Source organism: Bombus bifarius, unplaced genomic scaffold (assembly GCF_011952205.1).
Source record: "Bombus bifarius isolate JDL3187 unplaced genomic scaffold, Bbif_JDL3187 scf7180000008199, whole genome shotgun sequence".
Taxonomy (NCBI): Eukaryota; Metazoa; Arthropoda; class Insecta; order Hymenoptera; family Apidae; genus Bombus; species Bombus bifarius.
The window spans coordinates 1,008,878-1,021,771 of record NW_022884505.1 but is presented as its reverse complement, the minus strand read 5'-3'; the positions used below and the strand labels follow the sequence as shown (position 1 = coordinate 1,021,771).

The window sequence follows — 12,894 nt, the reverse complement described above, 5'->3', positions numbered from 1 at the left end:
GTGGAGGAAACGCAGAAAACTCTCATCTATCATGTCGAAACGTGTTACGCGCGAAAATAGTCGCAAGGATACACCGAGGTCGGACTTGGCGAGAGCGTGGACGGGACGCCGGGCGTCAAGGGTGCGCGTGGATTATCAAGCGTACGCACCAGCTGCCGCGACACTCTCGCCATCCTCGCGTCGGCCGCTTTCGATCGCGCGGCTTCTTTGGCATGATATTTCAAAATGTTCAAAAATGTTTGTCTAGAAATGTGAATCGGGAAATTTCAACTGGAAAGCTTGCAAGTCGAGATATTTAAAAACTTTCACGTTCGAATGGTCGACGACTTGAAAATTTCGGTCTGCCGCTTGGAAATGTGGAGGTCTGATGTTTGGACGTTGGAAAGTTCAGGCAATTGGAAATCTCGAGTGTTACAATCGGTTGAATTTAATGAAATTCTTCTGAAAATTGAAACTGCGTACGACGCTATAAAGCCGATAGCTCGCGCAAAGACAAACCGAAAACGTTGCACAAAATTTGTTCTCAAGAAGGCCATGGTACGCTAGGTGCATGTGCACTTAAGTCCGATGTAATTCGTCGAATGACACGTTAGTCAATTGTTTTGTTTACTCGCGAACTTTACGAGACATAAAATAACGATTGTGTTATTAATGCAAATTATCAGCGATTTTCTACGAAGAATATCCGCTTTAATATACGCTACATCGATAACCAAGAATTCGTATCAACAGAGCTGTTGCATCTTCTATTATTTTTCATTATGATATCCATTATATTCTATTATAATTATCCGATTAAGAAATCACGCCAATATTAAAAATCTCTGTCTCGTTGAATCTTGTTCTTAATCTTCTATTAATTCTGTAGAAAGCAAACTGTAAGTTTTACAACCTGTGTTGCGCTTACTATTCTCATCAAGGCACTGGAACTATTCATAGACAATTATGAAAGTTTGTATAAATAGCTAGTAATATCACAAATGCGATATAAAGCATATTCATTGTGACTATGCGAGTGGATCCGTGTCGACGCAGCTTTTGACGAGCGTCGTGAAACGGAACAACTGTTGTCACGACTCGAAAAAAAGATCAAAATGCCATAAACTCGAGTTCTGTCTCAATATTTTTGTTCGGCTTACCTTTGAAGGTGTAGTCGTCCAGTTTCGTCGTTCGTTCTGTGTAACAATCGTTGAAGATGACATTAGGAGGTGGACGATTGTATACAGGAGAATAGGAAATTTCATTTTTTGAAGGATGAACGGCGTCAGGATGTCTAGGTGTAATTATTACAGCACTTAGTATTCTGCAATAAAAGAAATTTCTCTTTATTAGATTCCATCTTTGAAAGTATTAATTTGCATTTAAATAATTACGTAACATATTTCACAAAGATGATTAACAAAATTAGAAAATGTGGTTATTTAAGGAATAAATGGAGGATGAACGAAGCAATGGACATTATACGTTTGACGATTTTGCCTGAAACGCGTAAAGATTAAAAATGTTCATTGACGGTGCGAACGAAGCAAAGCCTATTCAAACAAGACGAATGTGCTCAGAAGTATTTATAATTCCATGCTTCTGTAAAACGTTAGATTATTTTTGTGTGGTTTGATCGGAGAAGACGTTACGTCTGCCATCCTGAGACCAGACAACGCGCCCCAAGGTGTCTAATACGATACTCGTCTTTATCCTAGGTAAAACATACATATAAACGTAACAAATTCGCGTACCATTAGAATTTGAAGAGAAACATATACGATCGCGTTTAACCCATAAGATAATTATAACTCTAAAGAAATTTTCATTTACGTTTCAGAAGAGAATAATATAGCCTCGTCTAATTTATTAACATGCCAAATTTCATAATCGAAAGAGAAACGTCATTTAGGTGATCACTGACGTCTGACTTTTGTCTCTAAAGAAATCGTGACGTCACGATATATCCTTGAAAGAGGCGCTATTATGGCCGGTCAAGCCTACGCTCTAGGCCAGGGGCTAGGCTAGGCTATTTCCGCTATTCAGCTTATGGACAAAAATAGTCCTAGAGAGGTTTCGAACAAGAAGCTGCTGCTGGGACCTCTAGTACCCCTCCGTCGGAGAAAGATGATTTTCGTACTTCCGCCACTTCAATCGAACCTCTTCAATCCCATATCATCGTCCATTTCCCTTATCTGTGACATTTCGAGAGCAATATTCTTTATATTCGACAATTTCCACCGGTCGTCCATCCATTAATCTCGCTTACTCTCCTACAGTTTAATCTCTGGCTTTTACAATTGTACAGATAGAGGCAAAGTAGCCGAGATTTGTCAAACAAACTTCAAACAATTAAAGCGACACTAGGGACCAATATTTCTGCACGAAATTTTCAATTTTCTTGAACAAAAGAAAACAATCTTCTACCAATTTCCTTATACAAAGGAACATCCATTTTCCTGCAATTTCCCCGCCATTTGCATAGGATAAAGATCAACGTTCTTTAAAGAACCGAACCAACGAAACCTTCGTTCGTTGCGTTTCGAGAACAGAGCTTAATTACACCGATGCGATCGTAGGGACGCGGACGATTTACAATTATTTCGGTAATCGGTGGAAGCAATTAATCTCGGCGCACCCACATAATCGCGTTACTCTGTGTCAGCGCAGGCGCGCGTTTCTCCCCGTCGAAAACGGCTATTTCCACCGTCGGCGACGCGCGACAGGTGCTCGGTCCATGCCAAAGCAAAAGCGCAGCCTGGCCCACACCGTGCTCCCGTGAAACGCTACGATTCTCGGCTGCACGAGTGATTTCGAAACCGTGAGACCAGAACGCCGACGTGTGGGTATTTTCAATCGTCTCTTCTTTTTGCTGGCAGTGCGTTCAACGGTCCGACCGACTCGCCTCTCGTCCTGGCCGGACCGATAGGTGAAGGCGATCGAATCGAGTCACCTCTCGACGTATTTTTGGGCAGCCACGTGATACCGTTTTCCACTTTGTGCACGAGTTACGAAGTAGGTCCTCGTCACCGACTATCGAGATTTTCTTTCAAGCCTTCTTTTTGTTCTTTTTCTTTTCTTTTTTTTTCTGTTAATTCTTCTGTAAAACCAGGATCGCAAGGTCTCCGTTTCTCGAGAACTTGCGACTCTGTGATTATCCACGATTACCCTGTCGATTTAGATCAGAGACTCGAAGGATTTAATGGTTAGTGAGATTTACAATTCACCTTGACGATTAGCTCCTCGTTTTAAGAAAAATCCGTAGATTGAACACTAGGAATTATACTGAGAGAAGTGTACGTGCTATAGCCTCGGTAGAATCGGCCGATCGCTCAAGGTTGCCAAATAGTCGTCTTCTATCTATCACGCGCCCTCACCTTTCGCCTCTTCCATGTACTAGACAAATGCATCTACCAAAAGAAGAGCAACGGTAAGAAGGAAATTACCTTAACGACCAATGGGTTAAGTTTCCATTCGTTTGGTGAAAAACGACGGTTAGTAATCAACGTTGATTCCCAAGAGGATGCGAAGGAACATCCAAGTAGACTAAGGATGATCCGAATACAAATTGTACCCGATGAGACGAGAAAATAGCGAATTTGGTTAACCCAGTTCCATAGACCTCGTTGTTGGCGCTCGCGACCTTTACGTTCGTCGTTTAACCGGTCGAAGTAGAACCCAAAGAGACAGAGCGTGAGATCCATCTCGAAAGCTGCTCCACCTGCCACCGGACACCAGTGTGACCAGGCTGACCGTCCGGCAGCACGCCTACACAAATTGCTACTGCGTTATTTCGAGTGATTTAGCCTTGGGTGGCCGCCAGAGAAAACTTTTGAAATATCGGGGAACGTTTGGTCTCTTCCTTGGCCATCAGGATTTCAAGATAAGCACAAAGTAGCACAAAGTGGTCGGCGAGTAACAGCAACGAGTTCGCAACGAGAACATCGTCTCGTTTCGTACTATGATACCTTGTCGTTAGGAGGATCGATATCACCTGGTTCGTCCTGCTTATCCATCTTCATTCTGCGAACAATAATTCAATATAATAAATATCATTGAAAACGATTCTCTGCAAGATTTTGTCGAATGTTATCTACGTTACCGCTTGCTTAAGGAGTCCACGTACACGATTGAACGTCGTTTGATAGTAACAAGTCGTTGTTCTAGAGTATGAATGCCAGACCATTTGCCAAGATTGCAACGAAATTTACGATACAACCTGTCACGTGTTACTCTTTGCCCCTTGTTTTCGTTTAATAGTGCGAGAATCGTATATAACCACTCGAATATCGCCAATACCTACGACATCTTCATTTTCCTTACAATATGCGATTCTTTTAAGAATTTCCAAGCCTAAATCAGTCCGTGCGTAGCAACGATAAACGTTATGCTCAACCATATTCGAGTAACGTTCTACTTGTAAAAAAAGGTGAAAGGGTGCAACACACTGGGAGAAAGCATAATCGAAAAACTTTCCAAATGTCTAACGACGCGCGCGCCTATGTGTGTGTGTATGTGCACGCGCGCGTGTGTATGTGTGCGCGTGTGTGTGTGAATAAAAAAAGAAGAAAATACGACCGATCGAAATTGCAATGGTTCGCAGCAAAGCCAGGGATAATTGGATTTTTCGCGAGTGCACGGAGGTTTGGCACAACGGTGAATAGGTTCCTTGACGAAAACGAGCTCTGGCCCGGAACGTCGACAAACCAGAACGAGAAATAATAATAACAGCTCACGCAAAGATTCCACTCGCGATTTCGATCTAACATTTAAATAGATTTTGCGGCTGGTGGTCGCGTACGAACGTAAGAAAGAAAGACAGAGACGGAGGCACTCTTTCTGGGTTGGCCGGCCAGTTGGAAATCCAATCGAAGCTTGTTTTACTTTCTCATTTTTACGAATGCTTATTTTCATTTCTTCTTTCATGATCTCTTATATAGATTCTTATGCAAGAGAATCATGGTGTAATCAATGAACGTATTGAAATGCTGTCTTGTTGGTAGAACTTGATCTATGAATTGCAGTCCCAACCGCACGGATAACTATGATTTTCTTTCCTATGTGTAACGCTCGTTTCGTTAACGCACTTTGCTTTCGTTATATAGTTACATGGTTTCATAAAGTAAGTTTCAGATAATTATATAGCGTACGATTTGTAACGTTGCACTGTTCGCTTTGTATAGAAAGACTCGTTGTCTAAATACAAGGACAACTAAAAAACGGTGCCAAATGACTGAACAATTTGGCCAGTTTCTTAATATAAAAAGATATATTAAAGACATTATCTTCGAACACGTATATATAATTATTTGGTATACAGATGGAACGTGTGGAAAATAAAATTGAATTTTTACTCTGTATCTCCTACCATACAAAAATCAATTGGAATAACCGTTTCGTTACTGAGATTTGCTTTTGTAACGTTCCCCATTATCAATATGCATAAAGGATTATACGTGAAAAAGGATTGTTCCTCGTTATTGTTATTGATTGATATACGTTTTAGAAATATTTTTTAACATCCAGGCAAGAACACCTCCGGACAGAACAGCTCCGCTCCTGCAATTAAAAATAATTAGTTGCTAACAGTTATATACCGTAGCACAGGCACGCTACATTTATCAATAGTTTTAATCAAAATCGTCTCAAAAGCTAAAAACAGTTATGAAATGTAAAAATATCTTTAAAAGCTCGAAAGCTGAGAAAATATAGAAAGCCTGGACATTGATTTTTAGAGAAATATCGACTGGCTAAATATAAAGGTATCAAAGATAGAAATGGTCCCCGTCCCATACGATTTCATCTCATCACGAACGATCAACGCTGTGCCGATCGTTTCGCTCGAAATTCATCGGTAGCTTGTATAAATTTTTAATCAGACGTAAAACCGTACGATTAATACGCGATCCACGACGAATCGTTATATAACGCTCGTTTCGAAATCATCTCGATAGACATTGAGAGCCGCATTGAATTCGACAATTTTACAGTTTCAACATCGACGCGATGGGCGTCGCGAGGGCCCAGCTTCGCAACAATTGGCACCGTGATCTCCACTTATGCATCTACGGCAATCTTCGTGCTAATTAGAGATTCTGCAGTGGCGCACAGGCCTGTGGAAGGGCCATTAATTTGTTTGACGTAACGCGGACAGCCTCGTTTAAGCTGAAACACGGCGATCGAATTTAGGGCTCGCCGGTGTCGAGACCGAATTTCAATCGTGATCGTGTCATCAAGGGGCTCGCGCAGAACCTCGCCGAATTAGTGCAATTCCCAAAATGGTCACGCGTGACATCCAGCCAACCGTTTAACGACATGTCGCAGGACGAACCCGTGGATCTTGTCCGTTTTCCTCCGATAGGATGAACCATTGTACTTGAAGATTGTTTTCTCATGAAATAACAATGTAGTAAATTTGAGTTTAAAGAGTACAATTATTTGTAAATTATTTCGGAATCGAAACGATTGAAATGTGAGATGTTTCGTACAGTTTAGTATAGCAAGAATATTAATAACCTGGCCTTCGACAATTACGTTCTAATTAAGGAACATCGCATATATAAAGAATCGTTGGTAAATTGAATTCATAACTCTGATAATTCACGAGCAATAAATTATAAATTTTTAAAATTCTATAGGCTTCCTATCTACTTCTACCTTGTATTCGCCTGCAAGATTCTACGTTTTAATAATAATACAGTATAGGTATATGTAGTATAAAAAAATAGAGAAGCACGAGAAATGGGAAATTTTGGAAAAACTTACCACAAAAAAATGGTCATGGACGTCGCGTGTTTTATGCGGTTGTACCGTGCCACCTGTAATTCCTCGCTGTTCTTGAATCGCTGCAATATCTCCGACGCGCTGCAACAGAATTTTTCAAGCGATCACGATTTATAATACATTAATAATACATGGGTAAAAATAATGTCATATCGATTACGTTGTGCAACCTGGCCTGATCGACGCGCGTTACAAGGCAAGCTTGGGTTACTATTTTATTAATAACATTAATAAAATCAACAAATAAATGCTTGCTAAATCTTGTGCAATTCAATTTTCCACTATCTGATCGATATTCCTTTTACACATTTAACCATTGTGTTACTTGAACGAGATACGCTTTAGTAGATTACTGTTTATAAAGATTTATAAAGGAACTTGTAAAGAATCTCTCGTACTAAAAATGAATAATAAAAAATGTAAAAATAGAAATTCATCGTATCGAACAGTGTTATAGGATAAAGTTCTTTTTTACAATGAAATACATGAATATTATTTGGCATTCGTGGTACAATGGAAAATGGTAAAGTTAAACTCGGACGATTTACAATTTGCTAAAGCAATTCGTTTCCGCGAAAATCGACCAAAAGATTTGTACGATTATCAAGAATTACGCGATCAAACTTATTGAATAACGACGGTCATTGAATCATTTAACTGTAATAATGCGATGCACGCGCCGATACAAAAGTTGTCCAGTAGCAATGATACAGAGACACGCGGGAACGCTTGGAAAAATGCCAGCGGCAAGGAAAATCTAACGCGGGTGAATTGTGCCGAACGCTTAACGCTTCGAAAGAAAATGCATCGTGCTCGTGAAATGCAATACTTGATAGCGAAGCGCTACATAATTCATTTCGATCTAATTCGAGCTTGATGAAGTCAGCTGATTCGCGTGCATCCGCGATGACGAGTTCTATGGGTTGAATGATTTCGTTTCGCGTACAAAGTTATTGTTTCACGGTTCCAAGCGATTTGCTTTTATCGTTTCTCAAATGTCCGATTTTTCGATTACGCGTGTACATTTTATGTGTATAGATATTGCAGATAAAAAAAATTTTAAAAATTTCACATTTTACATACTTGAACATTTGTATCCATTCTTATTTTACGACGCGTATCTTATGTTTATCTGTATATATATATATATATATTAAATATTGTACACTTGAATATATTTATCCTATTAATAATACAATTAGGAGACAGTTAAGAAAACCATTTTCCGCCAAAGCATTCGGAATATTACAACGTTCGCTTAATGAATTCCGTAGGGAATCGCTACCAAGTGGTAGGTGGAACAATAAACGTTAGGACGAGATCGGGTTTAAAACGGTAGGGTGCAGTGATTTTCCGACAGCTATGCTCATTTATATGTATAAGTGCTCGTTGTTCCGATAGCTTGGCGAACGAAAAGTAAACGGGCTTCTAATGGATTTGATATCGATGCTGATGGTGGTTTGTGATTTCAAGCTGTCTGAATTAAGAAAACACGATCGATTGATCAATCGATCCGACCGGAGAAATAAACCGCAAGGAAGAGGGAGTTGGAACAACTCGATACTCGCATGAAATAAGATTCATCGATCACGTTGTTGTATTAACTACTTGTCAACAAGTTATATACGTTATGCCATATTCACGTTGAAAATCAAGCGATGTTCTGAAACAGCAAATGTAATTTTGACTTTATACATACAATGAAATACAGAGTGTTCGGTATGTTAATCGAGCGAAATTAGAGTTTGTGTAATATTATTTGTAAAAATATATCTTTCTATTTAGAAGAGCGTAATGTGTATCAAATTATAATTTGATATAAGAACATCAATGAGATCCGTACTATCTTTAAGGGATCTTAGGTCGTTCACCTTTCCCACTGATATTTATAGTTTTGCTGCTGATGCTCTGCTGACAAGACGTACGATTATAATTAATCCGTTTCCGAGTAATGCTATATCGGTCTCGTTACGTTTTAACAGCGTAGCAAGAAAGACAAGATTCTATGCTTCTGATGGTATGTACTTATTCGAACCTTGAAGCAAACGTCTTTCGATCGTTGCTTCTTCGAGGAGAACTATATATAATGTACGCATCTAAAATCACACAAGACAATACGCGGCTAAAATATTAAGAGTAAATTAACTAGGACAAATTTTGGCAAAACGAAAATACGGTTACGTCATATAAAATCACGTGCATCGATATCACACTTTGTAAGTGCAATGATGAGTATACGTGGTTGCCCTTGGATAAGATCCAAAATAGTTCCGGCACCTTACATCGAAGCAGCTTCATACTAAAATACCAACTGCGTACTTAATACCTAATTATATTTGCTTAATGCGTGAGGGGAAAATATAACGGAAAAATGAAAGACGACCGAAAGAATTAATATCAACGAAAATCGCGCGTGTCACGAGTTTTGCACGGATTCACCGTATTTGCCCCTTTCCTTTAATCTCACCTCATTGTTTTGCTAACCTGAATACCGTGATGTGTAAAACGTGAAATACGAGTTTCTGGGAGCTTGTCTTGTGTCAGTTTGACGGCCAACCGTGAAGATATTTATGCTGGACGACAACGAGGTTTAAATTTGTTTCAAGCTAAATAAGCCGATTACCTAAAAGTACTTACGTAGATTCGTACTTTATCATTTGCGGACTGTCAGTCGCCTTGTTCCGTTTGTTACTAACTACAAAGAGCGGCGGAAATAGGACATTTTATTGTATTGCGGATCGAGATTAAACATTTTTTGTGAAATGTTTTTGTCTTATGTAACGATAAGACATACTGTTGATAAGTTCAAAAACTATACTTACGTATTGTGGCTTGAGACAGCTACTAAAACGCGTCTCCGAGCAAAAGGCATTACATCCACTGAACCATAAGATGAGAATTTCTCCATTAACTGAAAAAAAGTTGGTACTGATCAAAAAAATGTTGAAAGTACAGCCTTCAAATATAATTTCATGTTTGAGAATACCTGCTTAATATCTAGAGATGGTGACTTCAACTTGACATGAAGCCATTGTGGTCTCGATAACATTGGATCTTCTCCATCAAGTTTCTGAAATGTTTATAGTACAATTAAAGTATTATCCTGTGTGCTTTGTAGTTATGGAAAAATATATCTTTCCTACCATATACATTTCATTGCCTCTCGTTACATTTATAGAATTTATAAAATCTTTTACACTGCTCATTAACTCAGAATGGGACGCTGTCCTTTCTTCTAAACCCCTAAAGATAATAAACATTATTCATGATCGATTAGTACATATTATCATATGTTGCAATGTAAATATTATATGAATATGAAGCATACGTCCCAAATTTCTTTACACAAAATATATGTGCCATTTTCACAAATACATATCCACAAAAGTAAGAATCCCACCCAGCGCTATGATAATTCTTTTTATCTACAATATAGTTTGAAATGAGAAAAAGGTGCCATGTAATACAATAGGGTTTAACAAGTCGTCATAAAATTAAATTACGTGAAAATTCTTCATTAAAGATAATCTCTGGTGAATTATAAGTTGTAATTCGTCCTTGAGTTGTAAAATATTCGTACAAAATATTCAATGAATTTATTTTCCAGTTTACTTAAAAAAAAAAACATGTTCTCACGTTTATACAGATACATTATTGGTCTACAATTTACGTTTCTTTATCAATGTTCTTTACCTTCATCTCTGCTATATAATTTTCGCAATTCAAAGCTTAAGAATTTTGTGTCATATATTTGTGGAAATAATGTATGTATATTACTTTTGAATTCTTTGTATGAATCTAAAACACATACAAATTCGAATTATATGATTTATCAATTATTGTTAATATGTATTCATTTAATACCTGGTAGTGGCTTATAGAACTGTTGATGCATGAACATTAAATCCAAAAGTATATTGTGCCCTATTATCGTTTTCTTACTAGAGGACAAAAGTTTAAATACTTTGGAAAAACCTAAATAAACACCTAGCAGTGCTTCTTCCAAATTATCCTTCTTGAACAAATCATCCTGCGCATTACTCGATATTTTCATAACATTTATCTGAAAAACAGACGATCTTATATAATGTTTCATTAGTATCCAAATAGAAATAATATTACATACGTACTGATTTATTGTCTGATGTAATCCAAATATCGTTGTAATTATTTCTTAAGTCTTTGTGTAATACATATTGTACCATAGGAGTAATAACTTCCAACTTTAATGGTGCATTTTCTAACTTATTAGAAATCCATTCATAAACCTTGCTCTTGCACTCTTTGAAATTTTCTTCTTCGTCGTAGGATAACAGTGATAAATAATTTTCTACATCGCCATGTACTATGTGATTACGCAGTAAACTCTCATCTATTTCGTCAACGTACGAAATACCTCCGACTAAGAACTAAAAAATATATCGATATTTCTATGACAGATTTGATACTGCCAAGTTAAAAAATTTGCCTAAGCGAACATTTTACCATACAAACATTTTACCCCAATTGTATTTTGAGAGCATACTTTATTAAAATCGAAGCCATGTTTATAAAGGAAATCTATCGCTTCCACTTCCCACGACAATTGTCTATTTTTTAATGGAATAGATCTAGGAAACAAGTAAAAACTAAAGCTGTCCGCTTTATAGGCATTGTTAGAAGGAACACGGTAAAAAGTTGTAATGCCAAATTGTACAATTACGAATTGCTGAATGTTTCTTTTCCATGCCATGTAACGATCATTGAGAGTATCAAATAAACTGAAATACAGAAAAGATTAGTATGAAAAGAAGTACAACTAATATTAAGATAACCTTACAATCCTGAGTAAACCTAACCTATTTTTCAAATTTCTCTCCGAATGTATACCTGACATTTCAGCATCTATCGCAATGAAAGCTGCATTGTTTATAGCATTCTCTATCCGTGGATACACAGCATCAAAATTGCTATTCAAAACTTCATTCATGTTAAATTCAGTTTGTTTATGTACACAGTAACTCTGACTTTCAGCGAATAATCACGTGAATATAACCTAACTGATCTATAGTATTACTTGGTTACAAAAAATGAATATTGCAATCAAACGAAATCACGAAGTTTTATCCGATCCAAATTTTATTTATGAAAATATGATTAGTTTAAAAAATTCTTAAAGATTCAAATATATTAATAACAATCAAAAAATGACAAGATGATAGACGCTGGAAGTAGGAATTGAACAGGATCAAAAATAGAATTATGAATTAGGAATCAATACATTACAGTCCACGTTTCTTATCCTTCAATTTACCGTGCTTCTCTATTTTGTTTTTATTAGTTCATCAAACAGCACCGTTAATTATCGTCTAATACATTTAATCGCTTATATAAAATACTCGTTCATTGTATAAATTTTCGCAATTTATTAAAATATAATATACATATAATATACAAAAATCATAATTATAGAAACTAAAAATATACATGATCGGCGTCAGTCGAGGCGCTTAAAACTTTGAATACGGACATAATTAATCGAACAATCGATCATAACAGAAATCACCTACTCAACGGTCGTGATTAATACATTCCACTTTCTCTAACGAGAGTAAATTTACAGTAGCGGTTTATTAATTTCCTAATTAGCAGCAACAACTTCATCCAATTCAAATTCAATAGGTAGCCAGAGACAGGAAGGATCTGCACGTGTTACGAGACAAATTCAACTCGACAATCTCTTTCTCAAAAACTTTCCAAATCGAACGATCGTTAAAAAGCTACTTTACTTTTGTCAGTGTGAAGTAACGAAACGATACAGAACGAGTGTACCTGATCGATCGAATAATTCGTTTGAAATAATCGACTGAAAGTCATTAAACAAATAAACCAATTACACGTATATTTATTTCGATCAATTTCGATACGGTCATAGCGTACGAGGAACTTCGTGTAAAGTAATTCGATAACTAAGATACGAAACTGAAGGCAATACTGACTTCCTTATTACATATCAACATCCTTTCGTACACGCGGCCTTTTTCGTTCGTGCAGTTCGGTGCAACATTCCCTTTCGAGAATCATCGTCGTTGTCAGCACTCAGCCGCGTACGAAGCATCGAACGATCGTGGTCAGTCTTCACGTGTTTCGCGA

The 12,894-nt window shown here is 37.4% G+C and overlaps 1 protein-coding gene across 4 annotated transcripts; it reads right to left on the bottom strand.

Annotated features, from left to right (window-relative positions):
* Positions 1-5,311: 5,311 nt before the first annotated feature.
* Positions 5,312-12,870, bottom strand: LOC117210263 (pre-piRNA 3'-exonuclease trimmer-like). Of its 4 annotated transcripts, none has more exons than XM_033453094.1 (12): positions 12,741-12,870; positions 11,288-11,522; positions 10,893-11,171; positions 10,627-10,825; positions 10,456-10,560; positions 10,266-10,373; positions 10,091-10,187; positions 9,906-10,005; positions 9,749-9,832; positions 9,585-9,673; positions 6,745-6,843; positions 5,312-5,538 (listed from the first exon to the last, which is right to left on the bottom strand). In XM_033453094.1, exons 2-12 carry the CDS (start codon positions 11,492-11,494, stop codon positions 5,463-5,465), a joined length of 1,443 nt encoding a protein of 480 aa, XP_033308985.1. In that variant the 5' UTR covers positions 11,495-11,522; positions 12,741-12,870; the 3' UTR covers positions 5,312-5,462. The 4 variants fall into 4 exon arrangements, with proteins under 4 accessions (XP_033308985.1, XP_033308983.1, XP_033308984.1 ...); XM_033453092.1 differs by lacking the exon at positions 12,741-12,870 and adding an exon at positions 11,601-11,867; XM_033453093.1 differs by lacking the exon at positions 12,741-12,870 and adding an exon at positions 11,632-11,866.
* Positions 12,871-12,894: the final 24 nt, after the last annotated feature.

Excerpts from the sequence above, each read along its gene's own strand:
- LOC117210263 (XM_033453092.1), bottom strand. The coding sequence starts at position 11,731 with ATGAATGAAGTTTTGAATAGCAATTTTGATGCTGTGTATCCACGGATA. Across the intron at positions 11,172-11,287 it reads ATGGCTTCGATTTTAATAAA|TTCTTAGTCGGAGGTATTTC; the intron begins GTATGCTCTCAA and ends TATATTTTTTAG. Across the intron at positions 9,833-9,905 it reads GAGGCAATGAAATGTATATG|AAACTTGATGGAGAAGATCC; the intron begins GTAGGAAAGATA and ends TAAACATTTCAG.